Consider the following 25,095-nt stretch of genomic DNA (forward strand, 5'->3'; position numbering starts at 1 on the left):
CAGCCATATCGCACTGTTGGCTCATATTCAGCTTGCAATCTACAACAATTCCAAGATCTTTCTCGTTTGTAGTATTGCTGAGCTTCAAGATAACCTGAAGGCGTTCCTACAGATAACCTGGCCCCAAGCCGTTTAGGGCTTTAAATGTTAATACCAGCACTTTGAATCGGGCCTGGACCTGGACTGGCAGCCAATGAAGCTGGAAAAGGACTGGCGTAATGTGGTCTCGTCGGCCAGTCCCTGTTAGTAAGCGTGCTGCCCTGTTTTGTACCAGCTGAAATTTCCGGTCCGTTTTCAAAGGCAGCCCCACGTATAACGCATTGCAGTAATCCAAACGAGAGGTTATGAGAGCATGGATAACTGTAGCTAGGCTATCTCTGTCCAGATAAGGGCGCAGCTGGTCTATCAACCTAAGCTGATGAAAGGTGCTCTTTGCCACTGAGTTCACCTGTGCCTCAAGTGACAGTTCTGGATCCAAGAGCACCCCCAAACTACGGACCCGATCCTTTAGGGGGAGTGCAGCCCCGTCCAGGACAGGTATAAAAATGTAATAAATAAATAAATAAATTTATATACAGCCGGGTGAGCAATACACATACCGAGGGCCACATTCTGGCCCCACTGGTCTCCCCCCTCCACTGCCACCAGATTTGCCATGGTGGCAGAAAGAAAAAGCATCATTTTTTTCTTGTTCAGAAGCAGAATCAGGTTCCTGAAAGGTAGAAAGCACCTTGAAAAGTGAAATCCACAAAAAATCAGCCATTTTCTCCACAGAGCATTGAGAACTCACATATTTTTTCCTTGGAATGCTTGACTCAGCATCTTAGGAGCTGCATAGGCAACCGGGCAGTGATTTGTGTGCCTTGAAAAACAGCCCTGGCACAGATGTGTTTCAATGACCTTCGCTGTTCCTTCTGTTGCTCTTACAGAGATTCTCCAGGCGGAAGGCTCAGCAAGTATTCCCTTCCTTCAGCCTTTTACTTAAATGTGTGAGACTCTCAGATTTCTCGTTTCATCTTATCAGAGTCTGACATTTGGTCTTGTCGTTTATTTGGGATTTTCCAGGTGGTTTTCTGCTGCCAGAAAAAAGAAATGTACCTGCTAGCTCAATGAGGAGGGGAAGATAATAGGTAAAGGTACAATTCCTTCTTTATCACACCAGCGAAAGCTTCAGGAGCCCTGCCCTCTTGACCAGCTACAAAAAGAGGGCAAGGCTCCTGCAGCTTGAACGGTTGTGATGAAGAGGGAATTCCACCAAGGGCTGCATGCATACAAAGGACACCTGCTGAAATTCCCTTTTCTATGCAACTGTGAGCCCTGTCCTCCTTTCCATAGGGGGTCACCCTAGGAGAGGAATGGAATAAGGAGAGAGAGAAACGTGGGTTGAAAAAGGGAGCGAGTGGAGAGAAGAGGTGAGGGCAGCAGGAGGGAGAAGCAGAGCTGAGAAGGAATCAGCAGTGTGGTGAAGAAAAGAAAGAAACAGACAAAGCAGCCTTCACGTAGTAGAAGAGTGAACCACCATGACAGAGACGGGCCACAAAAGACTAAGGCCATGGCTAGACGAGGGGGGTGGAGGGGGGTGATGTCGCGATATGATGATTGCGAGATCGTCCCCCTCAGTCCACATGTGGTGTGCGACATCCCAGGAGGAAGAGGATGTCACGCCCGCCATTTTGGCTTTTTTAAAAACGGAAACGAGCACAGGAGCGCTCCTATGCAAAATGGAAGGTGTTTAAAAAGGAACACCTCCCGCTCCTCCCACCCCCTCCCCAATGGGCACAGAACTCCTAAGGAGCTCCGTGCCCCGTGCCCAGGTCCCAGCTCCTCGTGCTTACTCGCGAAGAGCCGGGACAAAAATGGGCTGCCCGGCCACACGTCCCACAGTCTCACGATCAGCCTGGGATTAAAGGGGAGGGCGATATCCTGGGTGAAGGGAGGGATCATCCCTCCCTGCCCCCGGGATCCCTTGTGAGTCATGTGGATGCGCAGGGACGATCCCAGGGCGATCCCTGGGATATCTCCCCGTCTAGCCATTGCTTAAAAGAACTGGGACAAGTAACTATTGTCGGTCTTGCAAGATTAGCACTGCACTTACGTTGAACTGTGGCCCAAAGTTAGAGTTCTTGGTTTATCATGTTGTTAATATTGTTATTTATCAAACATCCTAAAGTTAAGTAAATTCTATTAAGTATCTCTCTGAAGAGTTTGCAGTCTGCCCCTCCTCTTCCTAGTTACAGTAGTCCAACACATTTGCAGGGCAACAGGGTGGCAAGGCTGGTAGAAGCCGTTTAAAGCACAATCCTATGCGTGTTTAGACAGAAAAAAAGGCCTGCAACTCCCAGCATGCTGCAGCCAGCCATGCTCTGTGTGTGTGTGTGTGGGGGGGGGTGTTAAAGAGAGAGAGAGAGAGAGAGAGAGAGAGAGAGAGAGAGAGGGCTTATCTACACTAGGTGATATCGCGTGGATCATCCCCTGTGCATCCACATGATGCACAGGGATTCCTGGGAGCAGGGAGGGATGATCCCGCCATTTCCCCAGGATATCACCATACCTTTTTCTGTTTTTCCTGCAGTCCCAGGACGATCCCAAAGACCGCGGGTGGTGTGGCCGGCTGTCCTGGCTTCTTTCCTCTTCCCCGCAAGTAGCGGGGGTCATCTGAAGAAGGAACCAGGATGGGAAGAGTCCAGGGTCATTGGGGGTGAAGTGGGGAGCAGGGTCGGGGTTTATTTATTTACTTTTTCACTGGAGCGCAGGTGTGCTCCACCTCCTGTATTCTTACAAACAAAAAAAATGCCGGGCGTGACGTCCTCCTTCCTCCTTGGATGTCACGTGCCACGTGTGAACGCAGGGGGAGGATCTCACGATCAGCATATCGTGAGATCCTCCCCCCTCCCTCCCAGATTGCTGGGTGGTGTAGACATGCCCAGAGAGAGAGAGAGTTTTCTCCTTCATATGTCACAAGAGTACTGTGTGGCGTAGTATGACCTAGCTTTCCCTGTGCCACAAACTTTAATGTAGCAAGACATCTGCCTGCCTCCCCATTAGTTTTGCTCCTGCCCAATCTGTGACTCACTGCAAAGGTTATGACAAGAAACCGGTTGTGGCCAGTTTTCTGCCGACAGCAGTTGTGCAAATGCCTCCCGCTTCCCTCTCCAAAGACAGACAGCTCTTTCCTAACCCTGCCATTTCATTACAAAACTTCCTCTTAAAAAGGCCAGCTCCTGAATCTCTCATGAATACAAAGGAGATGAAAACGTATACACATTTGCACTTCATTGATGGGAGGGTGTCTTACCAGAAGGTAAGCTCCAGAAGAAGTTACCGCAAGCCGATGCTGTATGTTGAAATGTTATTTTTAGTGGCTAGAAGCCCTCTTCCTTTTTCAGAGACTTTGGAACTCGTTTTGACATATATTACGAGCCCTGCCAAAATGTGACAGCTACTCTATAGCATTTAAAAGCATTACACACCTGTCTCCAAGATAATGGCTCACTGGAGATGTTCAGATGAAAATTGAATTTGTCTTCCAATATGTTGCCTGCCCAAATCAGATGTACCTCCCTACCCTCTTCCAAACCTCTGCACAGGCTGGTTTACTGTTATAAATGGGAGCGGGAGAAGGGACGCAAGTGAAGTTAATCTTTCCCATGACCTTCAGGAAAGGTTTAGAAATAAAATCATGGCGTTAGAAGGGGACGTCAAAGGTTATCTGTTCCAACTGTTGGCAGGAAATCTATTGCTGGAGTATCCCTGATAGCACTTCTGAGCAGAGGCTTGGTGAACACCTGAGAAAGGAGAATCCACCATTTTCTGAGGCAGTCCGTTCCATTGTAAAACACTTGAACAGCTAAACGTACTTAACTCCTTCAACCTGTTCACATACGACTTGGGCCTCAGCTAGACCTAACTTTTATTGCGTGATGGAGGGGTGAAGATCTCGTGATGTTTTTATCATGAGATCCCCCCTCTGTTTACACGCGGCACACAATGGCCTCGGAAGGATGTCGCGCCCGCCATTTTTTTTTAAAGAAACAGAAGATGCGCACGAGTGCTCGTGTGCCAAAGGAATGTCTTTTTTTTTAAAAAAAAAAATTCCCCCCACTCCCCCCATCCCACCCCTGATGGGTGCAAAGCTCCTGAGGAGCTCTGCGCCCCGTGTGCGGGTCCCGGCTCCTCGCAAGGAACCAGGACAAACGGTAATGCCTACACACGTTACGTGGTCTCAGGCTCAGCCCGAGACCACGGAAAAAGCAGGCCTAACGTGTAGGGCGAGATCCCGGGGCAAGGGAGGAATCATCCCTCCCTGTTCCCAGGATCCCCTGTGCATCATGTGAATGCACAGGGACGATCCTGGGGATCACCCTGAGATTTCGCCCCATCTAGCTAAGGCCTTGGTCCCCAGGTCATTCACTATCTATGTTTCCCTCAGCTGGATACATTCCATTTTTTTATATCCTTCTTAAATTGCAGTGCCTGGAACTGGACACAGTCCAGGAGAAGTCTGATCAAAGCAGAATAGAATTGTATGATTATGTCTCAAAACTGGAACACTACTTGTTGATACAGCTTAGATTCACATTTGCCATTTTAGCTGCTGCATCATAATGCTGGCTCATGTTTAGCTTGTGGTCTATCTTAAAAAACCCAGATCGTTTTCACAAGTATTGCTGTCAAGCCAAGTATCACCCATGCTGGTGTTTGTGCAACTGATTCTTCCCTAGCTAAGAGGAGACATTTACATGTATTTCTGTTCAAATTAGTTTTCTTAGTTTGGGTACAGTTCTCCATCTGTCAAGATCATTTTGCTTTTTCCAAAGGTATTCACTACCTTTACCAGTTTGGTGTAAGCTGCAAATCCCCTCTGCTGCTTTATCCAAGTCATTTATAAATATGTTGAACAACACTGAGCTTGTCAGTTCTTTTTAGGTTGATGGGGACACATTGATGAGCACTCTTTGGGTATGGTCATTAACAAGAAAATTCATTTAACACTAGCATCAGCTAACCCAGCTAGCCAACAAGAATATCATGGGGGACCTTTTTGAAAGCCTTGCTAAAGTCAAGATATACTATGTCCACAGTATTCCCTTGATCTACCAGGCTAATAACTCTAAAAAAGAAGGATATACTGTAGATTAAAACTTGTGAGATTCCTGCCTAGGATATTCTTTCCAGGCCTCATGAGGGACAACTAGGGATGGATCCTTGTGTGTTTTTCTCAGATTGCACCTTTCATTCTGCCATCCACTCATTGATGGAACTGGATATTTATAGGGATGTATGTGGATTTTGTTCCATGTGTGTCTTAGTGCAAGCGTGAATTAGTGTTAAGCACACATGCAAGGGTGAATGTGCGCAAATCCCTTACTCTTCAACCCCAAAAGGCTCCCAGAACAGCTGACGAAGACCATCCATAAGGCAGACCCTGCCATGAGCTTGCAATCTAACAGATTCAACACAAAAGGAAAAAGGATTGGGGTGGGGAGAGGGAGATGTACAGGATTACAACTAGATAAGACTTTGATTTGGACTAATTTAATAAATTCTATCGCGATAACGGAGCACTTTGAATGCTTGAAAGCCCATACAAATGTCAAGTATTATATTTGTTGCCCCCTGGATACATTCCAGTTTGTTGATATCCTTCTTAAATTGCGATGCCTAGAACTGGACACAGTGCAGGAGGATAATGGGGTCAAGTTACAGGAAGCCAGATTCCAGCTGGACATCAGGAAAAACTTCCTGACTGTTAGAGCAGTACAACAATGGAACCAATTCCTTAGGGAAGTTGTGGGCTCTCCCACACTAGAGGCCTTCAAGAGGCAGCTGGACAGCCATCTTTCAGGTATGTTTTAAGGGGGATTCCTGCATTGAGCAGGGGGTTGGACTTGATGGCCTCATAGGCCCCTTCCAACTCTACTATTCTATGATTCTATTATTATGATTATGATTATGATTATTTTCTATTTTCATGACAGAAAAAGCTTCACTAATTACTGTTCTTAAAGGAAGAGGAGCAAAGACAGTTAAAAAAAAAAGCTGACAACCTATGTAGGACCAGATTCCTATTCCACATTAACTCTCCTGGAAAGGTTATTTCAAGGTTTTTATCTTTTGTCCCTGCTTCCACTTTTGCCTCTTTTATCCTGCAGTTTTATTCGATTTCTGCCATCTTTTCCCTCACAGCTACTAGTCTCGGTGTTTGTCGGGGTGTGGGAATTGCTGTCTTCTGGACCTGACTAAGGGCCACAGAAAGAAAAGCCATAATTATAAGGATCGTTGCTCCGCTCCCTGGTGAAACGCCATTTCTCAGCCAGCTTCAGGGAGAGGGAGGGGGAGACCCTCATACAAATGTATGAGAGCAAAATTGAGTCTGAGTCACAGGAGGATGTTTTGATCTAAGAAGAGAGCGTGTCGGGGAAAACATGGCAAAATGCAGCGTTTGACAAGAGGAAGCCGACAGGTTCGGATGGCATAAATCAACGCAGGTTAGCCCCTTGGTATTTGGGAGTCAGGATTCCCTGCGCTGGTGAGGATTAATTCTCGACGCATTAGCATCGGCAGAGGGAGCTTAAGGTCACTTACTGAAAAGATTTTAATTAAAGCAGTGATCAATTCTGTCAGCATGCTAACAAAGCACATTCTGTTCTCTTCCTGCTGGAGACACGTCCCGTCAACCGAGGAGAAACGTTGCAGGAGCTCAGAACTTCTCAGTGGGGGAACTGGGAGCCATGCATTTGTGCCTGTGTACAGTGCTGGGTCCGGGTTTTTGAGGGTCCTTGGCAAAGCAACCTTCCCTTGCTGTCACCAGCAGCTATTACTCCTCTTCCTCTTCCTCATCATTGGTACCACTTGCTTGCTTGACAGGGAGTCAGTAGGCCATGGCATCTCCTCTCCCCCCCCCATGGTCTGGGCCAGAGCAAGAGGCTGGTGAACAAGCAGGTTGCCATGGTGAAGAGGAGGGGCAATTCCAGGAGCTCCTGTCAGTGGGTCCCTGCTGGGGTGTGGTCCTGCAGCGGCTGCCTGGCCATGCCTACCGTTGACGCTGAGGAGACTCATCAACTTAACAGTCTTTTAGCATTTAAGAAAGCTATAATGACTGATCTCTTCTGGCAGGCCTATCCAGTGGAATTTTAGGATGTTTTTAGGATGTTTTAATAATGCATACTATGTTTTTTATTCAGTTTTATGTATTTTATACTTATTGTTGTTCTCCGCCTCCAGGGCCAGTGCCAGACTATTTTGTGCCCTAGGCAAGGTGAGCTACTTTCACACACACACACACACACACCAAAAAAATGCCAACTTTGATTTTTAAGAACATATGTTTCCTGGAAAAAATAAGAAGCACAAAACTTGAAACTGCTAAATTTTACATCATGCCAATTACAGCATGACGTCTATGGGTCTAAAATGCATTTTTTAATAGGAATATCACCTCCAAATCACCCCCCAACTCACACACGCGCGCACACACACACACTCAGCACCACTCACTCCAAACAAACAAACACATGAACACATGCATTCACTCAATGACCCCATGCACCCCATTCACCCATACACTCTCTCTCTCTCTCTCTCTCTCTCTCTCTCTTCCGGGCGTGTTCCGGAAATCCAAACATGGAGCCGCCCCACCCCCACCCCAGCGTCCCTGGCTTCGCTTCAGCTGGGTGGGCGAGGGGTGCCATGTCACCTGCCCAGGCCTAGCTGAATCCTCGGGCCAGGCCAGCTTACAGCCAATGCCTGTGAGTGCTGCACTGTGCCCGGCACCCCTCTTAGCTTGGCGCTCTAGGCGGCCACCTAAGTGGCCTCTATGGTAGCACCGGCCCTGCCCGCCTCAATCCAAACAGAGAGGCGGGTAAGAAATAAATTGATGATGATGATGATTGATGATGTGTGTTCCAGGTTCAGGAGCCTTGCTGGTGGGATAGTCTGATGAGCTGCTCCCCTCCCTACACAGAAAGATACCAATCCATGCTTCTGTAGGACTTGTGCCCCCCACCCCCTCAGGGATTGCTGGACCACAACTCCCAACTAGATAGCATAAGCCAGTGGTGATGGCTGCTAGGAACTGCAGTCCAACAATCTCTGGAAGGCTGCACGCTCCCTTGCAGAAAAAATATGTACTGGGAAGAAAAAGGATAGCATTTTCCGCTGACGGGAAAAGGTGACCTGGATGCCTTTGTAGCACCTCTTTGCAGACCTCTTCCCTTCCCTCTGCTGTTCTTCCTGTTCCAGCCAGAAAAAAGTCAGTCCCTGATCATGTTTGCTTTATTATTTTGGAAAAGGGGACAGACAGCTGAGATGTGAGAAGAGCGATGGATGACTTATCTCATCCATTTTTATACTGTAGTTCTCCGGATCAAAATAGCTTCTTTCGTGGTTTACACAGCAGCACCCTCAAAAATGCAGTGCGTAGGGAACGAACCTACTGCGATCGATATGGTCCTGAGTGTGCTGTCACAAGGGGAAAAGATTGCCTTGGTAATGGGGTTTGCTTCCAGTCCAGATGATGCATTGTTGTACTACTAGGCTGGTGAGAAGTTTCTTTTAATCAGTGGTCCCCCCTTCTGGTTGAGTCTGTGAACTACAATTAACACGATCCCACAAAAACACTACACAAACAAGCAGGTGGGTCTCGTGCAAGAGACTTCGTCAGCAGTGCTGGCCGCAGGTTCAGACACCTCCGGTGGGCTCCTGTCCTCAGAGAGTCTTTCTCTCCACCCCGACCCCAATTTCCCAACCCTGGATACACCAGATCTTACGGTGGCGAAATCCATCCCACAGATCCTTTGTTTATTGGCAAGTCACCCAGGATGGTGTTGAAATGGGAAACCCTTACTATGGCTGCTCAACACATGCATCATCGCATCTACTAGATGTGAATTAGGCCCTCCTGACATATAGTGAACTGATATGTTATTGAGGTTTCCAACATGGTTCCCTCGACACCGATGTGCCCACTGACATCTCTATTGGATCCCTGCCCCTCCTGATTTTAACTGTATTTCTTAAGATTTGCTTTAGTTGTTGGTTTTGACTGGGAGGTTGGTCTACTGCAAAATAGTGCTGCCCTACAGACCATCTTTATCGACGTTCAAAAGAACGGTTTTGTGTTTTGGAGCTCTGACACCACCTCTGCCTTATACTAAAGTTTTTGCACAAGTTACTCTTCTCTTAGTCTTACCAGTTTGCTGGAAATGGGTATTTTGTGACCAGCTACGGCCATCAGGCATTTTATGAATGAGAAGCCCCTCATGGCAGCTATTTTTGCAAGAGTGCCCACGACACTACCTCAAAATTCCCAATGTGCCCATCAACCCCAAAGCTCGGTGACCCCTGCATGAAATACATTTTCACATTACTTGCTTAAGAACATGAGAAGAGTCATGCTGGATCAGACCGAGGGTCCATCTAGTCCAGCACTCTGTTCACACAGTGGCCAACCAGCCATCGGCCAGGGATGAACAAGCAGGAAATGGTGCAACAGCACCCTCCCACCCATGTTCCCCAGCAATTGGTGCACACAGGCTTACTGCCTCGAATGCTGGGGATAGCACACAACCATCAGGGCTAGTAGCCATTGATAGCCTTTACCTCCAGGAATTTATCCAACCCCCTTTCGAAGCCATCCAGATTGGTGGCCATCACTACATCTTGTGGTAGTGAGTTCCATAATTTAACTATGCGCTGTGTGACAAAGCAAAGTGACTTTGAGAGAAATCAAAGTCTCTTTCTCACCTCAGGACTTCTCTCTATAGTCTACAAAGTGAGGCAAATTCAAGCCTTTTAATATTTTTCTGTAAACCAACAGTTCATTCAGAAATAACCAAAGGCAATCAACAGCCAATTTCAACAAGTTTTGGTTCATTCAGGAGATGTACTTTGCATCAGCTCTAAAAATTATTATCCAGCCTCCTGTAATAGTTTTCTCTTTAAAAACCCTTATTCCAATCCTAAATAAAGTGTTAGCATTCTTGGGGTCTAGAGATAAGGTATCTTTTGTTTCTATTTTGACATAAAGCCTTTAAGAATTAAGATTACTGAAAACTATCTCAAAACAGGTATATGTAATACTGTCTCTTCATTGTTTGATCTCCGTGAGTAATTCAATTCATGTACCAGAAGGAAATTCCCTTTAGCTTTGACATCCATCTGAATGTCCTATGACCAAAAAACCCTATGGATGATAGAGGCCCCTCACTTGCTTACTTGGATTTTACATAAGAGACATTTCCCTAGCTTTGTGTACAGTTCTGAGGTGTATTTCACTGCCAATATTCACAGAACAGAATAAGTCAGGTACATTATGCTTTGTATGGGTAACTACTCATGCAAGTAGGTCTGCAATGCTGTGAACTTTGCAAACTTTATAACCTATGCCTGAAGCAGGGGTGGGGAACATGTGGGCCTCCAAATGTTGGTGGACTGCAACTTCCATCAGCCCCAACCGGTATAACCAATGGTGAGGCTTGATAGGAATTGAAATCCAGGATCTGGAGGCCTATACGTTCCCCCTTCCTAGCCTACAGTAACAGGACAATAATAGCTTAAAAATACGTATGGTTGAACTCCAACATACCTTTCTGTTCTTGGACAAAATGCTTCTTTGGTTTAAGATATACTGAAGTTCTGCTCTGGCTATTTAATATGAAGCTGTCTATTGTCACATATGCTCATCAGTGTGGTGAATTTACTGAGAAGAGCTATGTGTTCAGAAGACACCTTAAACCATGGCTTTAACCATGGTGAATAAGGCTTTCTGGATTAAACACCGTGGATGATGATGATGATGATGATGATAATAATTTTATTTATTTGTTACCCGCCTCTCCCTCTGGATCGAGGCAGGGTACAACACAAATAAAACCACCATAAAATACATACAACTAATTCAAATGTTCGAAACCAGTGCATCATTAAAAGCAGCACACCATTAAAAAAGGCATCTTAAAATTCAACTGGGAAGGCCTGTTGGAAGAGATCAGTCTTTATGGCTTTCTTAAATTCTGGAAGACTGTTAAGTTGACGAATCTCTCCCAGCAAGCCGTGGTTTAAGGTGTCTTCTGAATGGGGCCATAGTCTTGATAGTCTTTAAAGCGCAATCCTATTTGCTCAGAGGTAATTCCCACTTGGGTCAGGAAAGCATGCATAACACTGCAGCCTAAATGAGTCTGAGAAGATCCTGGTGTTAAAATGAAAGGGGATGTTGTGAATTCACATCTTTCCCAGATTAATCGTGACTGCTACCCAGCATTGACACTACTTTGAAAGATTTGCTGGAGAGGTGGCAATTTGGCACTTAAGTATCAGTATTAAAGCTAACAAAATAATGCCCCGCTTGATCTATTTTAAAAGTCTTGCCCTAGTTGTGTCTGACTGATTGCCTGGTATTGATTTGCTGGATACCCCATTCTAGCTAGTTGCCTTTAAAGGATAAAATTAGCAAGTTGTGGCTCAGATCCACCCCCTCGCTGTTAGCTGTCTCCAGATCCTGCAGTAAATTGGCAACTTTTCAGCTAAACGTTGTCCCTGGGTGGAAGAGGACAGGCTAGTTAAACTCCCTGCCTTTTCACATATTCTTCACTGTCACCTCAGTGCCTCTTTGTGCACTGCACTCATGTGGATTATTCTGTGACTGCAATGCAACCTGGAACAAGTTGTGCATGATTAAATGCTATGATGCACACTGTTAAAATTCCATCCTCCACAGGAGTGGCCATCAGACTGTTACTGCAAAACCAACGAAGTATCTTGTGGGACATTAAGAACTAACAGATTGATTGGAAGCATGAGCTTTTGCGGACTAGAACCCACCTTCGGAGATGCAAGATGTTTTAACCTCTGAGTCTAATTCCAGGCTTCGCCGACCCACATCTGTCTGGGCTACTTAAAATATATTGAATCAAGCCAATGAAAAAAGAGCAACTAGTCCTTAAAAACTGTTAAAATTCCAGCACGAACATCTATAGGGAATTTCTCCGGAGCCGTCACAAATAATACAGGCAATGTCCTATATGCCCCAACCTTGAAAACAGTTTACCATTTGCACTGAGGAAGAGATTAGCAAGATAAGTCGCCTCCGAGTTTGTCAGTTTGGCAACCTTAACGCTTCTATCGTCTAATTATTTCCAACGCAGGCTGCTTGTGGTATATCTGGAATCGCTCATCTATACTGATCTGCCACAGGAAGGAGGGAAGGGAATATCAGCAGCAATTGCCGCTCTATCTGCAATCTTCAGTCAGGGACTGAGAGACTGGGATAAACTGCACGATTCAGTAACCGGCCTTCTTCTTCCCCTTCTCTGACAGCTGCCGACGCCTTTCTCCTCCTCTGAGTAGCTACTTAAGAGTTACTGAAAAGCTCTTGGACAAAGGCACCTGGTTATGTTGTTTTGCTTTCAAATTTAGAATGCACACGGTTGTTTGCTTTTCCTTCTTCCAGAGAGGAGATTCAGATCATGTCTCTGTGGGCCTGTTCAGGCTTTTGGTTAAGCAGCGGAGTTTACGGTGTCTTGCGCGATGCGTTTTGCTAAACCCTGCTCACTCACTAACTGCAGTCGGATCGTCTGCAGCAGGGTTAGCGGCTCTAACCGTGGCTTAAAGTGTCGTGTGTGACAGCATGGCTTGTGGTTAGTGCTAACCCCAGACAACCACAGATTCGCTAACCCCAGAGCCTGAAGTGTCGTCTGAACAAGCCCAGTGCCTTTCAATTGAACCACGGCGGTTTGAGAAACAAATGTATGCTTGCCTAGCGAAAGAGACAGGACCACTGGGAACTTTTTAAAACCTCCCTCTTCTGCTTTATTGACAAGAAAATTGTTCAAAAATGTTCTCACAATTCAATAATTACAAAGACTTTAGACTTACATTAAAAAAAAGAAGAGTAAAAACCAGAAATCCCGAAAGCAGTAGTGTCCAGCTCAAATTGAGCTTCATTGATCAAGAATCTGAGAAAGAGCAAGTATTGTCAAACACTTAATGTAACAGGATTAAATGTTGACTAGAACCACTTGGTTTAAACTAGAGATAAGTGCACGTCCTATACAGTGTTTCAGGAAAGAGTATTAGCCATTGGTATAGCATTAGCCCATAGAAACCAGATTTTAAAACAATTGACATCCAACTGTCATCAAATTGGCACAGAAGGCACACTAGTGTGACAATGACAAACTGGATATGCCAGCCACAGAATTAATTACACGCTTTTAAATGAAACATGATCACATTTTTTTTTGTGGGGGCAGGGAAAATTACTAAATGTATAATACATGGAAGCATGAGATTAAATATACACGCAATATGTCACCGCTGCACATGGGCCATAGCAAAATATACAGGAGTGTGCTGTGCATTTCCCCCCTACATGATCAATACTTTCAGTTAGCAATCATGGGGTTCTCCATGCAGGTGAAGATACAATGAACTGGGGAAGGAAGGAAAAAGACAACGAGGCACCCTCATATTACACATCCTTCAAGGTTTCCACTTTGGTTACCAATAATAATAGACTGATGGTTTAAGAACTACACGATCGCTTCGTACAAGCAGCTATTTTTTTTAATGTAGTGTATATTTTACACTGAACATCCCCCCCTCCCCCAAGAGAAATTACAAGAACATCAGAGAAGATGGATAGCAGGAAAAACAAGAGTAAAACCGGTTTCACAGCAGTATTTTACTTAGGTTTATTAAAAAAAAAAAAGCCCTGCCCTGGCTAATGAGGTCTAAAAAAGCAGGGAATGGATAAAATGTTATTGATACTAGTTTTATGTACATGACTAAAAAGTCAGGAGAAAGAAATTTACAAAGCTGAGAATGTATGTAATGGCTAAATAAGTTAAAAGGCCACAAACTAGAACCTCAGTTTTCAATTTCCTGAAATATTCTACTGTTGCTGGGAACGGCCTTACAGCTTCCTATCATTCTCCTAAACTTTGGGGGGGGGGGGGACAGAATATATTTAGAATATATTTAAGCCAAGGATGTTAACTAGTCTGCTTTTACGTCCCACCCCAAAGTCTGATTTCCCCCCCCTAGAAGGATTTCCTGCTATTGAGACATTACACCATCCTATAGAAAAATAATATTCCTGACGCTGCATAGTAAAAACTACAAGCATCTCTTCTCTATTTTTTTTCCAGCTTACGCGTGAAGACTGTTTACCAGTAGCCTTTAGTGAATGCCATGAGAGTATCGCTGTTGTGCAGAAACAGATCCACCATAGGTATAAGAGCGAACAGTTTTGCTTTTAAAAACACCCCAACAACGTGGTCGCCATAGTAACGAAGAACTCTTTCCTCCTCTTTTTTTTTTTTTAATCATCCCCAACCCCCGAATCTACAATCTAGATATAGAATTTACTTTTGTGCAACACTAGAAATTCAGTATCGGTCTTGGCACAGTTGTTGGAGAGAGACGTCCTGCTCTTGAATACTCCTTGGAGTAGCAGATGGTCCCGACTGGGAAAGCGGGGAGGGGGGGCGGTAGTGTTATGCGTCACAGGTCGACTGGTCCAATCCATCTAGTGTAAGCTGATTCCTATGTGGGGAGTTGGGACTTGGGGGGCCACTTGGGTTAGAGCTGTTGGAAGGAGTAGAGTGTTTGGTAGAATCCGAATCAGGCTGTCAAAAAGAAAAAACAACAACAAGACAATAATGCCTTCTGGACCCACCGCATGTCAAGCACCCAGAACATAGTAACAATGGGGGACGCAGAAAACCCAGCAAATGCAAGAGCCCCTGAAAAAAACTGCACCTCCAATAGTACACCCCCAACGCTGTCACACCGTTAGTCTGGGCCACCTGGCTAAAATAGCGATGGGATGACAGCGAGGGGAGGGAGAGAGAGGCAGGGGTGTGTGTGTGTGTGTGTGTGTGTGTGTGTGTGTGTGTGCGCGTGCACAGAAAAAGGCCTCCCTTAGGATCCAAGCCGAAATCTGCTGCCACCATGTGATGCTTGGGCCTCAGTTTGTTAAGGAACTGGGAGTGGGGTGTGTGCAGTTGTAAGGAGCAGGGTGACGGAAGGCGGCAGCAATGAAGGCCCCGTTCTTACTAGCTTTAACTGCTTGATGCTTAGCATATTCAACGAGGTTCACAGGTCAGTGTCTTGTCATGGGACAGATGTGGGAGCAAACCTCAGGCTCACACCAACCTTTATGTAAGAAACCAAAATCTTACAGAAACTGTTTTTTTTAAAAAATCTAACACGCCACTCATGCCACCTGTCTGTCACTGGCAATTTACCGGCTCTGCAACACCAGTTATTATTATTATTATTCTACTCCTGGTGCCACTGGAGGCAGAATGTATAACTCAGTTTATTTCCAAGGTTTTCTGTTTAATAGGAGAGAGTACGCTGAAGCCAGAGGCAGCCCCTGCTTCTCGCCCCATGTACCACCTACACACTTGGGCTGTGTGGGTAAACCACCATAAGCGAGTGTCTGAAGACACCGTGTAGCCAGCTACAGAGCTTGGAATATAGGATGACGATTGTTCCCTTGCTGCCTTCTAGAAAACCTGCATAGTGCCATTTCTCTCTTCCTTCCAATCCCTCCTCAAAATCCCCTTTTTCTGCAAAGACTTTGGCTTAATCCCATAATCCTCCCCACCTAGAGATCCTAAGACTACTATCCTGGCCTCTTTCTTTCTCTCCTACCCTTCTGTTGAAATTTAGTGATCTTTTTTTTTTAACATCAACAATCATGAACGTATGTTTTTTCTGTAATTAATTGTATCTGTTAATGGCACTACATAAATGAATACTATCCTGAAAAACTACAGACTACACAGGCCCTTTGTGGGCACTTAGGGTTGCTCGCTTGTCCGCTTGCTCCAAAATACAACTTGCCAGCCACAAAAAAAGAGAAGCTTTTGAATCGAAACAAATGAAATTCTACCACAGGCTAGGGCTGTGCTCCGCTTCACTTCGGTTCGTAGAAGTGATAGCGGAGTGGCCTGATTCGCCTCCAACAAAGGCGGAGACGGATCGGGTCGGGGGAGCTGCGGATCAAGACAAAGCGAATCAAGACGAAGCAGATCCTTCGCCTAGATCCGGAGTTCTGAAAAACAGGTAAGTGTGGGGGGAGAGGAGCTTACCTGGCCCTGTCGCAGTCCATGAGGCGATAGTGGCGGAGCCAGGTAAGGGGGCAGGGGGGCTTACCTGCCTCCGTCGCGGTCCGGCGGCGCCTAGGCCTCAATTGAAGCCGCTGCTGGACCGCAACGGAGGCAGGTAAGTGATGGTGGGGGAGGGGGGCCTTACCTGGCTCTGCCGCCCGCCGCTGCCGTGGTCTGTGCAGCGGCGGATTGTGGAGCTGGGTAAGGGAGGAGGATCTGATCCGGAGCGGGTCGGGGGAGGGTTGGATCAGCGCGAACCGGTTCGAGCCTGATCCGAAAGTTCTGGATTGGGCCTCGAAACGGTTTGGGGAGCTGGTGCACAGCCCTACCACAGGCTTTATCTGTACATGCGACAGGAGACCACGGAATTCTTTATGGATGCGTTTCTCCAACCGTCAGAATTACGGTGCAGAGATTGCATCAATACTGGTACCGTCTCCGCTCAGGCAATGACTCTCAAAAGTCTCAGGCCAAGGCCCTTCCCTGCTCTGCTGAGATCCCTGTAATGGGAGATGCCAGGAATCCACCTTGACCCTTATGCATGTTGTTTGACACTGAGTTGTGGTTTCTTCCCTAGTGATTAAAGCTGCAATCCCAAATACGCTGCCATACTTAGTTTGACGTCCTTTTGAACATGCTTAGGACTGTGTTGTAAAGGTCAAAGGATACGGGATATATAGTTGTGGGATTCCCCTGAGGAGCAGAAAGAGCCGATTGTAAGATTTTCCCCTTCCTAATATTTGTCTCCTCAATACTGCTCCTGAAGCTGTTTTTCCCCCCAACCTGCAGGGGAATCTATTATGGGCATCTCTTCCCACTTTCCCAGGTGGGAAAACAGCAGTGGGGCAGGACGGAGAAGTTTTGAAACAAGCCTCCCCACTCCCACTGCTCTTCCTGCTGTCGAATGCAGCTTTGGAAGGCTGCTTTTTATTAATAGATAAAAAGCAGCCTTTTTTAAAAAAAGAAAAGCAAGCAGGGGAAAGAATCACTCCGGTGTGCACCATGGGTACTTTGGACCTCAAGTTGGATGGAAAAGAGAAGCCGAAAAGGCAGGTCTATAAAGCCGCTGATGAATTTGTTCACTGATTATTTATGCTACGCTCCTGACAGCACAAGCACTGAAGACTTCTCACTGCAACTCAAAAATAGTCAAGCGTTGTCAGGGACGCTGGAAACGAATCCCCAGAATGAAGCATTTGCTGGACGGTCGGTTAAGAGCCTCTGCACCCGTGCCTATTTTCTAGATATCCTGCTGATTGCTGGCATTTGGCGGGCAGCCCTTGCCTTTCCTCTCAGTCGGCTGCTTGGACAGTTTCCCGGTGTTTTGGAATGCCGTTAACTCTTCACAATGTACAGCTTCACAACAGAACTGCTACCGTGGCAGTCAATTTAATTGGGGGGAGGAAGGATTTATATTTAGCCAAGAGATTAAAAGGCGATATCGCCGGGAGATACAGTTGACAAGATTTTCCTGTGGGTGTAAACAGCAAGTTTGTCTTTAACCCAATTATTTAGACAAGACCAGCCAGGGAGAACTCTGATAAGGCCACAAGCCACGGAGTAGAACCACCTAGAGTTTTATATTTTATATCTATGAACGAGCATGAAAAACTCAAGTGTTAGTTAAAATCTGAGCAGGTAAAATGCAAGCAAGCGTGAACCGAAGGTGCTCCCTAACTTCTGCATTTTTATACCAGCCAGTAGCAGAAGCTCTCTGGCATGTATGGGGAGTTACTGGCCTAATCTCAAGGCAACAACTGCAAGCTAAGCCTCTTTCTTTAGGTCATTCTGGGTGGAGTCCCACAGTGGTGCTTTTTTCCTGCAGGCCTGGGATCAACACAGAGCCAGCTTTTACGAAAGGATCCCATACATGTCAGGCTAGGAGCCAATTTCTCCACTTCAAAATTTAGCTGGCTCACGTTTAAGAATCTCTCTAATCTCCAGTGGCGTTTATGCAAGAGGGCAGACCAACATGATGGCAAGGAGGCTGAGGTCAGGCTATCTGCGCACTTTGAAGACATAATAGTTGTTTTTGATGCCCCAGGTGAAATATGGTCAAGTGGCTAGAGTGCTGGGCTGGGCCAACTCAGGAGATCTGGGTCCTAGCCCCCATTCAGCCACGAAGCTCACTGAGCGACACTGGTCCAGTCACCAACTCTCAGCCTAAACTACCTAACAGGGTTGTTGTGAGGATAAAATGGAGAAGAGGAGCATTGCGTAAGCTGCCTTGGGATCCTTGCGAGTGGAGGGAAAAAGGCAGGATATAAATGTAACAATGAATAATAAATACCCACAAAAGTGTTCTCCAAGAATGCGTTTTCTGGGAATTAGAGCTTTTAAGATAAAGTTATCCCTATGATGTGTAGTGATTGATCCTGCAGGGCTGGGAATCCTGAAATCTGGCATTCTAGTTATGCAGTGATCTGCATGCACGATGACATAGCTGCTGTGTACCTAGATGGACCTCCCCATACTACAATTAGAGCTATGCCTGACAATTTGAGACCAAACGATGTATCCAGTTCGATCTCACCTCTTTGTCAAACTCCTGGTCTGGATCAGACATACTTCGCAAGGGCATAGCTGCTCCGAGGTCACTGCCACCTGTAAGGCAAAGACGTGTGAGAATCTCCCCGGGGAGAGGTTTATAAAACTACAGGTTATAAATAGATCTGTGCCTATCCTTACTTGAAGACGGCCATGAAATGTAGCTTTTGTTTCTCGGAGGTGCTTGGCGTGAAATGTTGGTCGTGGGAGGACAGGCCTTTTCATCTTGTGAAGAAGGTAAGCCGCTCTGCAGCAGAAACGTAGCCACAGTCAATTAGATAAGACATTTTCAACACAAGTTTCTTTTCTGTGAAACTTCTAGCACAGGTTTTGAGAGCACTTTTTAAAAAAAAAAAAAAAAAAGAACCCTGCATTCAGTGTTATTTATATGGTGATATTTTTACACACTTGCTTCACTTGACTAATGAGCGCCTTATAATGCAAAGCTATGTCATTCAAAGAATCAACAAGGGGATAATGCATCTACTCCATCCCACAAAAGAAGCAAGCAAAAAAGCTGAGTAGTCAGCCTAATTTCTTCCCAAATGCTGGAGGCAGGATAACCAGCAATCACGTCTGCGTAAATGAACCATATAAACCACTTATATATATATAGACAGAGAAGTTTTCTCCCTACAGACTAATATGTAGCAAAAGATACAACGTGGTGGCTCAGTTCGCACCATCACAGAGGCTGAAACAAGCCACCGTGGTTTGTTGCAGCTGCCCCCATACTGGGCACTTCCTGGCCAGATTTCCCTAATTATTTACACCTGTGTGGTTTGCCATGTTATCCAAAACAGGGCGGCATGGTTTGTTTGGCGTTGACAGCAATCCACAAATAACGCAGTAATAGTCCGTGGGTTATTTGACAGTTGCTGCCCACCCCAAACAACATGCTGCCCACGTCTGGATGACACGGCAAGCCGCATTGATGCAGGTAGTTAGGGAAATCCGGCTGGCATGCGCAACAGCTGCAACAAGCCACGGTGGCTTCTTTCAGCCACTGTGAACATGCAACGAATGAAGATCTTTTTATTTTAATTGAGAAGGTATCTTCTAATGTTGGATGCTTATTGATTTTGCCAGTGTTTTATCAGGGTTGGATATTATACAGCACCAGGAATGGAGTCTGACTGTAGATTATGCCTCTAGGTTTTACCAATTGCAAAAGTCCGGAAATGGTTTGGGTTTTCACCTCTGTTATGTTTGGCCCAATGACCGTCAACACTGGCAGTTCTGTTACAATGAGCAAAACTCAGGGCATTCTCCAGCGCATTTTCCCTTTGCCTCTTGCTATTGGAAGGACGTATTGTAATCTCTGATCCTAGCCTGAGACGGCGTTACTAGAGAAGACGCGATTTCGTTTCAGCGGTGACAATCCACTGCCTTGACTGCAGGTTTCAGGGCAGCAAGTACAAGCTTAGGCTCCCAGAGGTTAGTAATTCCCTGCAAATTATTTGTCTCTCCCTCCTGCCTCCTGGACACCTGCTTTTAATGCTGGCCCCGGGTTGGGGGGGGGGGGGCAAAGCGCACACCATCATCAGCCACTTCAGTTCCTAAAGAGCTGCTCCTGCACCTTGCTACAGAAGCAGAGGAGAGGAGGAAAGCAGTGAGGAAGAGCAGAGGAGAGGAGGAAAGCAGTGAGGAAGAATGGTCACTCTGGAGAAAGGTTTCAGTAGAGAGAGAGAGAGCTCATGTGACAGACGTGCTCAAAGCCTGCTGGAGGTCAGGGGAGAGTGTTGGGACGGTGAAGGGGAAGGAAATTCGTTCTGTTACTTCAGACAAGACAAGAAAAAGGAAGGAGGAAAGAATAGTTATTTAGAAAACACTAGCACACTCCTGGCAGTGATACTTGCTGGATCTCAGTATTCGGCGTAGTGTGGTGGCATTCTTTGGACAGCTTTTACAGGGCCTGCTCAGCTATCATTTCTCTCCCTCGCCCTCCAGGATTAGACTAGGAACAGGGGGTGGGCTTGCCTGCTTCCTCCCCCTGCTCCCCTTACTGTGAAGAGAACTAGATGATAAATGGGAGCGCCAGTATTTATCTAGGCATGGGATCTCCTATGTTTCTAGGAGAATGGTGGGATGTCCCATTTTGTCACACACTTCACCTCATGGTGAGGGCCACTGAAGGTGGGGGAGGGGATAAAAGGCCAACGCCTGCTCCCAATCTCTTCATGGAGACATCTGGGCTTGATTAAAGATTAAAACTGCCTCTTAGAAAATGAACAGCAGTTCTGTTCAAACTTTAAAGCCCTCTGCCAGGTTGCTCCCCTAAGGTTTGTGAGATGCAGCTGAGCATAATTTCACATAAATTTTCCCCCTAGGAACAAAAAGGTTTACCAATGGGAGATCCATGAGCACTTGCATTCCATCTCCTGGTCCCATATGAGCCACATGGTTGAAATTGGTTGGGTTAGAAATCATTTTGGATCTGAGCTCAGGGTCTCGGAGCATCTCTCTAAATCAATAAGGACACAAAATGATGATTTTGCAGAAGTAGAATCTTCTTTACCACCAACTGCAGAGAGAGATTAAAGCCTCACCGTCTTTGCTGTATTCTTTCCTCCTCAGGGACTTTAAAGACAAATCTTCTTTTGCTTCTGGTGCGAAGCATTTGTTTTTTGCTGTTGTCAGATGTTTCCGGCACAACAAGGGCAGCTCCTGCTATAACAATACATAAGGTAGTTACAAAAACTAGCCCTGCTAAAATGAAGGAGACTCGTGCAGGAGGAGTTCTTAAAGAAGGGCCTTTTCTGCTGTGGCTCCCCGACTGTGGAATGACCTCCCCAGAAAGGTTCGCCTGGCATTTACGCTATATTTTTTCGAATGCCAGGTGAAGACCTTTTTATTTTCCCAGTGTTTTAACATTTTACCATCCTAGTCTTTTAACTTGCTGTTTTAAATCTGTATTTTAATTCTCTGCATTGCTGCTCGGTTTCATTCTGGTTGTACTTTTATATTGTGGTTGTAAACAGGACAGAGAGCTTCAGCTATTGGGAGGTATAAAAATGCAATAATAAATAAATAAATAAATATTGTGGTTTAAATTTTATACTTCAGTTCTATTTTATGATTTTAATTTTTGAGAACTGCCTAGAGAGCTGTGGCTATTGGGTGGTATAGAAATGCAGTCAATCAATTAATAATTATGTACACTCACTACATATGGAGGAACTAGGAATTTGCAAAATCCAGTGTCATGATGAATCACAGAATATAGCCTTGCAGTCGAAAGTAAATCCCTAAATCTCACTTCTGTTAAATTTCTACTTGTTTTACTTTCTTTCTTTCTAGAACTCTTAAAATGACTAAAATTGCATCTACGGATCCTAATAAAGCGTTATATAAGGCAGCCCAAATCAAACCAAGCAACCGCCTGAATTTTAGCCATGCAATTCAAAGAAATGTGCATATTACCAAAGTCCCAATATGCACCTTCTGTGATACTGAAAGGAGTAGAAGCTAAAATTCAATGAGCAAAAGCTAGCACTCATTTTTTATAAAAGCAAAGACAATGTTTTCCTTTTCTCTCCCTATTAAAGTTTCATGCCATGACCAAAATAGCTTAAAATCAAAGGGTTGGATCTAGAACTGTTGTTCTGCTGGTGGAAGAGAATTGCTTGCAGAACTGGACTTCCCCCTCCAACCCTCCTTTCCCCATTTCCCTGAGCACCTTACAAAATTTGCTCCAGAGGGTCCCTGAACTCCCCCACCACCAAAACAGCTTTGGAGGGCACACAGGGGGGGCGCAAGTGGAAGGGGAGGAGAGGACGGGGGAAGTCCCATTCTGCAAGCGGTATCCTTCTGCTGACGGAACAACGGTTCTGGATCCAACCCTCCCAAACCAAGCCAATAGTTGCCCTTAGTAAAAAGCCACCCCCCCACACACCAATTAAACTACCCCTCCCGCAAAAATCAATGGAAGTTGTTGGTCCATCTACTGCTTGAGGCTTGCAAGCCTCATTGTACACAGGTCTTGTTCGCTTCTGGTCATGGCAAGAGTTCACACAGAGGGCCCTCATCTCAAAAACGACAGGATTATTATTATTTTTTTAGCCTACAGCACCCGGTATTCCCAGGCGGCCTCCCATCCAAGTACTAACCAGGCCTGACCCTGCTTAGCTTCCGAGATCAGACGAGATCGGGCGCATTCAAGGTAGTATGGCCGTAGGTCTTTTTTTTTTTTTTTTTTAAAGCCTCTTCATTTTGCCTTCTCCCCCCACCTTCCCCTTGCCTTTCCCCAAAACACTAACCTGAAAACTTGTTCTTGAAATAAATTAGTCGAGGAGGTTCACAGTTAAGGAGATTCAGTGTGCCTGTCACATTTAGAGGTCTGATCTGTTATAGAGGCAAAGCGAGGGAAACGTTAAAATTCATCTTCAACACACCGCAAGGGAGTTTTCAGTAAACCGATTAAGCCCTTATTACGACCTTAAGTACAGGCGAGCTACCTACCCTTCTTAAGCCTATCGTCTGAACCCATTCCATCGTGTTCACGTTAAAAACATCAACACCGTATTCACTGTAGACTGTTAAATAGAATGGATTGCAACCTGGAGAGAAAACACAAAATCTGTCATGGTTGCATACCACTGAGATAAGAGTTGAGTATCGCAATTATTTCTACCGCTACTGCTTCCCAAGCTCATGCGGATTGGAAAGCCATCTCTTTGATGTAGTTTTCCACTGATGTAAATCTGTGTCTGAGCTAGACCACTTCAGACTGTGGGTAGGGGCTTGCACGGACGAATGCTCCCCCGAGAAAAAAAGAAGACACAGATTCCTGCATGAAGCATCTAGCTTTGTTTGTGGAGGGAACATATTGCATAGAGGAGCATTCCATTATGTAAGGCCCCCTCCCTCCCCCATAGTTTGAAGTGGTGCAGCCCTGATGAAGTTTACTACCTGAGTAAGAAATGGACTGGGCCACTTTGCAGCAAGCTATTTTTTTCTCCAAACATTTCACTATAGTTCATTAGCACTTTTAAAGTATAATGTCTTTCCCCAGTCACCCTCACCATTGACCTGCAAGACAGGTCATTATTCCCATTTTAAAAACAGAAAATGGAGGCTGAGGGAGGTAACTTGCTTAAGGCGATCAAGTGATTCTATGGAATTAAGTCCCTGCTCTTCTAGGCCCAGCCTAACACACTACACAGCCATCTTCTAGTTTGGCCATTAATTATTTGAACCTGCTGCAAGACAGACTGCAAAGCCACAGAAGGTCAATATTGTTTCTCACAATTCTTCACCACACACACATGCCCCATTAGCACGGTTAGACAACCCATTGTTTGTTAGCTGTGGGTTGCCTGGGAGCATGCAGGGGTGATCGAGCGTGCTGGCTCTTGCCTGCTTCCGCTTTGCTAAAGAACTCTGTTCGTGGGTTGTGTTCCATGATATCCTCACAAAACAGTCTCCATTTACATTGCAGAAAGGCGTTAAGACCTATCTTCAGTGGCAACAAGCCTATGAGTAAATAGTATGAAGGAAAAAATAAAATGAGGTGAGGGAAGTAGAAGGATGAGGCCATTTGGTCTCTGAATGGAAGGGGTAGGAACTCCAGAAGCTACGGGCTTTCCAAAGGGAAGTGTGGTGCACTAAAAGTCCTAGGAAATCACCTACACGGGAATACCTCTTTCAGAAGGGATTTAGGGAAAGCCAGTGAACAACAAGAGGAACTAAAATGGTTCTAATGTGCAATGGCCTTTGCTCACAGGGCTTTCAGAAGGCTTCAAAAAGCTAAAAAAAAAAAGAAGAGAGAGAGCCGGGGTGGGTGGGGGGGAGCTTGCCAGATCAGACTAGTCCACAACTCTTTTGGTTAATCAGACAACAAAAGCCCTTCCAATTGTCCCATGTAGTATTCACAACAGTTACACTGCCTCTGAGCATGGGGCTTCCATCGCGCTATCATGGCTAATAGCTATTGGAGGGGTTGCCACTTGTATCAAGGACAGGCTTTGTTGCCGTCTATCTGGGCCTTCAGTGCTTCCTGCACTACTGGAGGAATTCATTGGTTCCTTATAGAAAAACTAAACCTATAATAGCCTTTCCTTTTTTAAAGAAATCTTTTTATTTAAAGACAAAAATAACAACATGACTGCCACCACAAGAAATGGGGGGGATAAAAGGAAAATTCGTATCATAAAACATGTCAATACACAGTAATCATTTTGCTTGCTGCAGGCGCACGGAAGGGAAAGGAAGCACACAAGGAAAGGGGGAGGAAATAATTTAATACTTCCATTGCCCTTATCAAGGGAAATGTTAACAATTACTGTGTATTGATAAAGGTTTTATGATATGAATTTCCCATTTTGTTTTGTTATTCTTGTGTTGCAAATTAAAACATTTAAAAAAAGGGGGGGGGGGGAAGGACAGGTCCATAGGCCTTAAATAGCCACACGAGTGCCAGAAGGGCACA

At 45.5% G+C, this 25,095-nt stretch overlaps 1 protein-coding gene and 1 non-coding gene across 5 annotated transcripts in view; both read right to left on the reverse strand.

Annotated features, from left to right (window-relative positions):
- Positions 1-12,780: 12,780 nt before the first annotated feature.
- CDC42BPB (CDC42 binding protein kinase beta) overlaps positions 12,781-25,095 on the reverse strand; it is a 127,518-nt gene continuing 115,203 nt past the window's right edge. For 2 of the 4 annotated variants that reach the window (XM_063118078.1, XM_063118080.1), the window contains 7 exons: positions 23,127-23,224; positions 22,925-23,009; positions 21,215-21,335; positions 21,012-21,129; positions 18,807-18,912; positions 18,652-18,722; positions 12,781-14,627 (listed from right to left, as the gene is read on the reverse strand). In XM_063118078.1, the coding sequence (XP_062974148.1) occupies positions 14,496-14,627; positions 18,652-18,722; positions 18,807-18,912; positions 21,012-21,129; positions 21,215-21,335; positions 22,925-23,009; positions 23,127-23,224 (731 nt within the window). In that variant the 3' untranslated portion in view covers positions 12,781-14,495. Of the gene's footprint in view, positions 14,628-18,651; positions 18,723-18,806; positions 18,913-21,011; positions 21,130-21,214; positions 21,336-22,924; positions 23,010-23,126; positions 23,225-25,095 lie in introns of those variants that run through there. The other 2 variants (XM_063118079.1, XM_063118081.1) reach the window with 2 other exon arrangements.
- Positions 22,726-22,844, reverse strand: LOC134393821 (5S ribosomal RNA). Its single transcript, XR_010025106.1, has one exon. It is a non-coding gene; the product is annotated as a 5S ribosomal RNA (ribosomal RNA).

The sequence above is a fragment of the Elgaria multicarinata genome, chromosome 2 (genome assembly GCF_023053635.1).
Source record: "Elgaria multicarinata webbii isolate HBS135686 ecotype San Diego chromosome 2, rElgMul1.1.pri, whole genome shotgun sequence".
Lineage (NCBI taxonomy): Eukaryota > Metazoa > Chordata > Lepidosauria > Squamata > Anguidae > Elgaria > Elgaria multicarinata.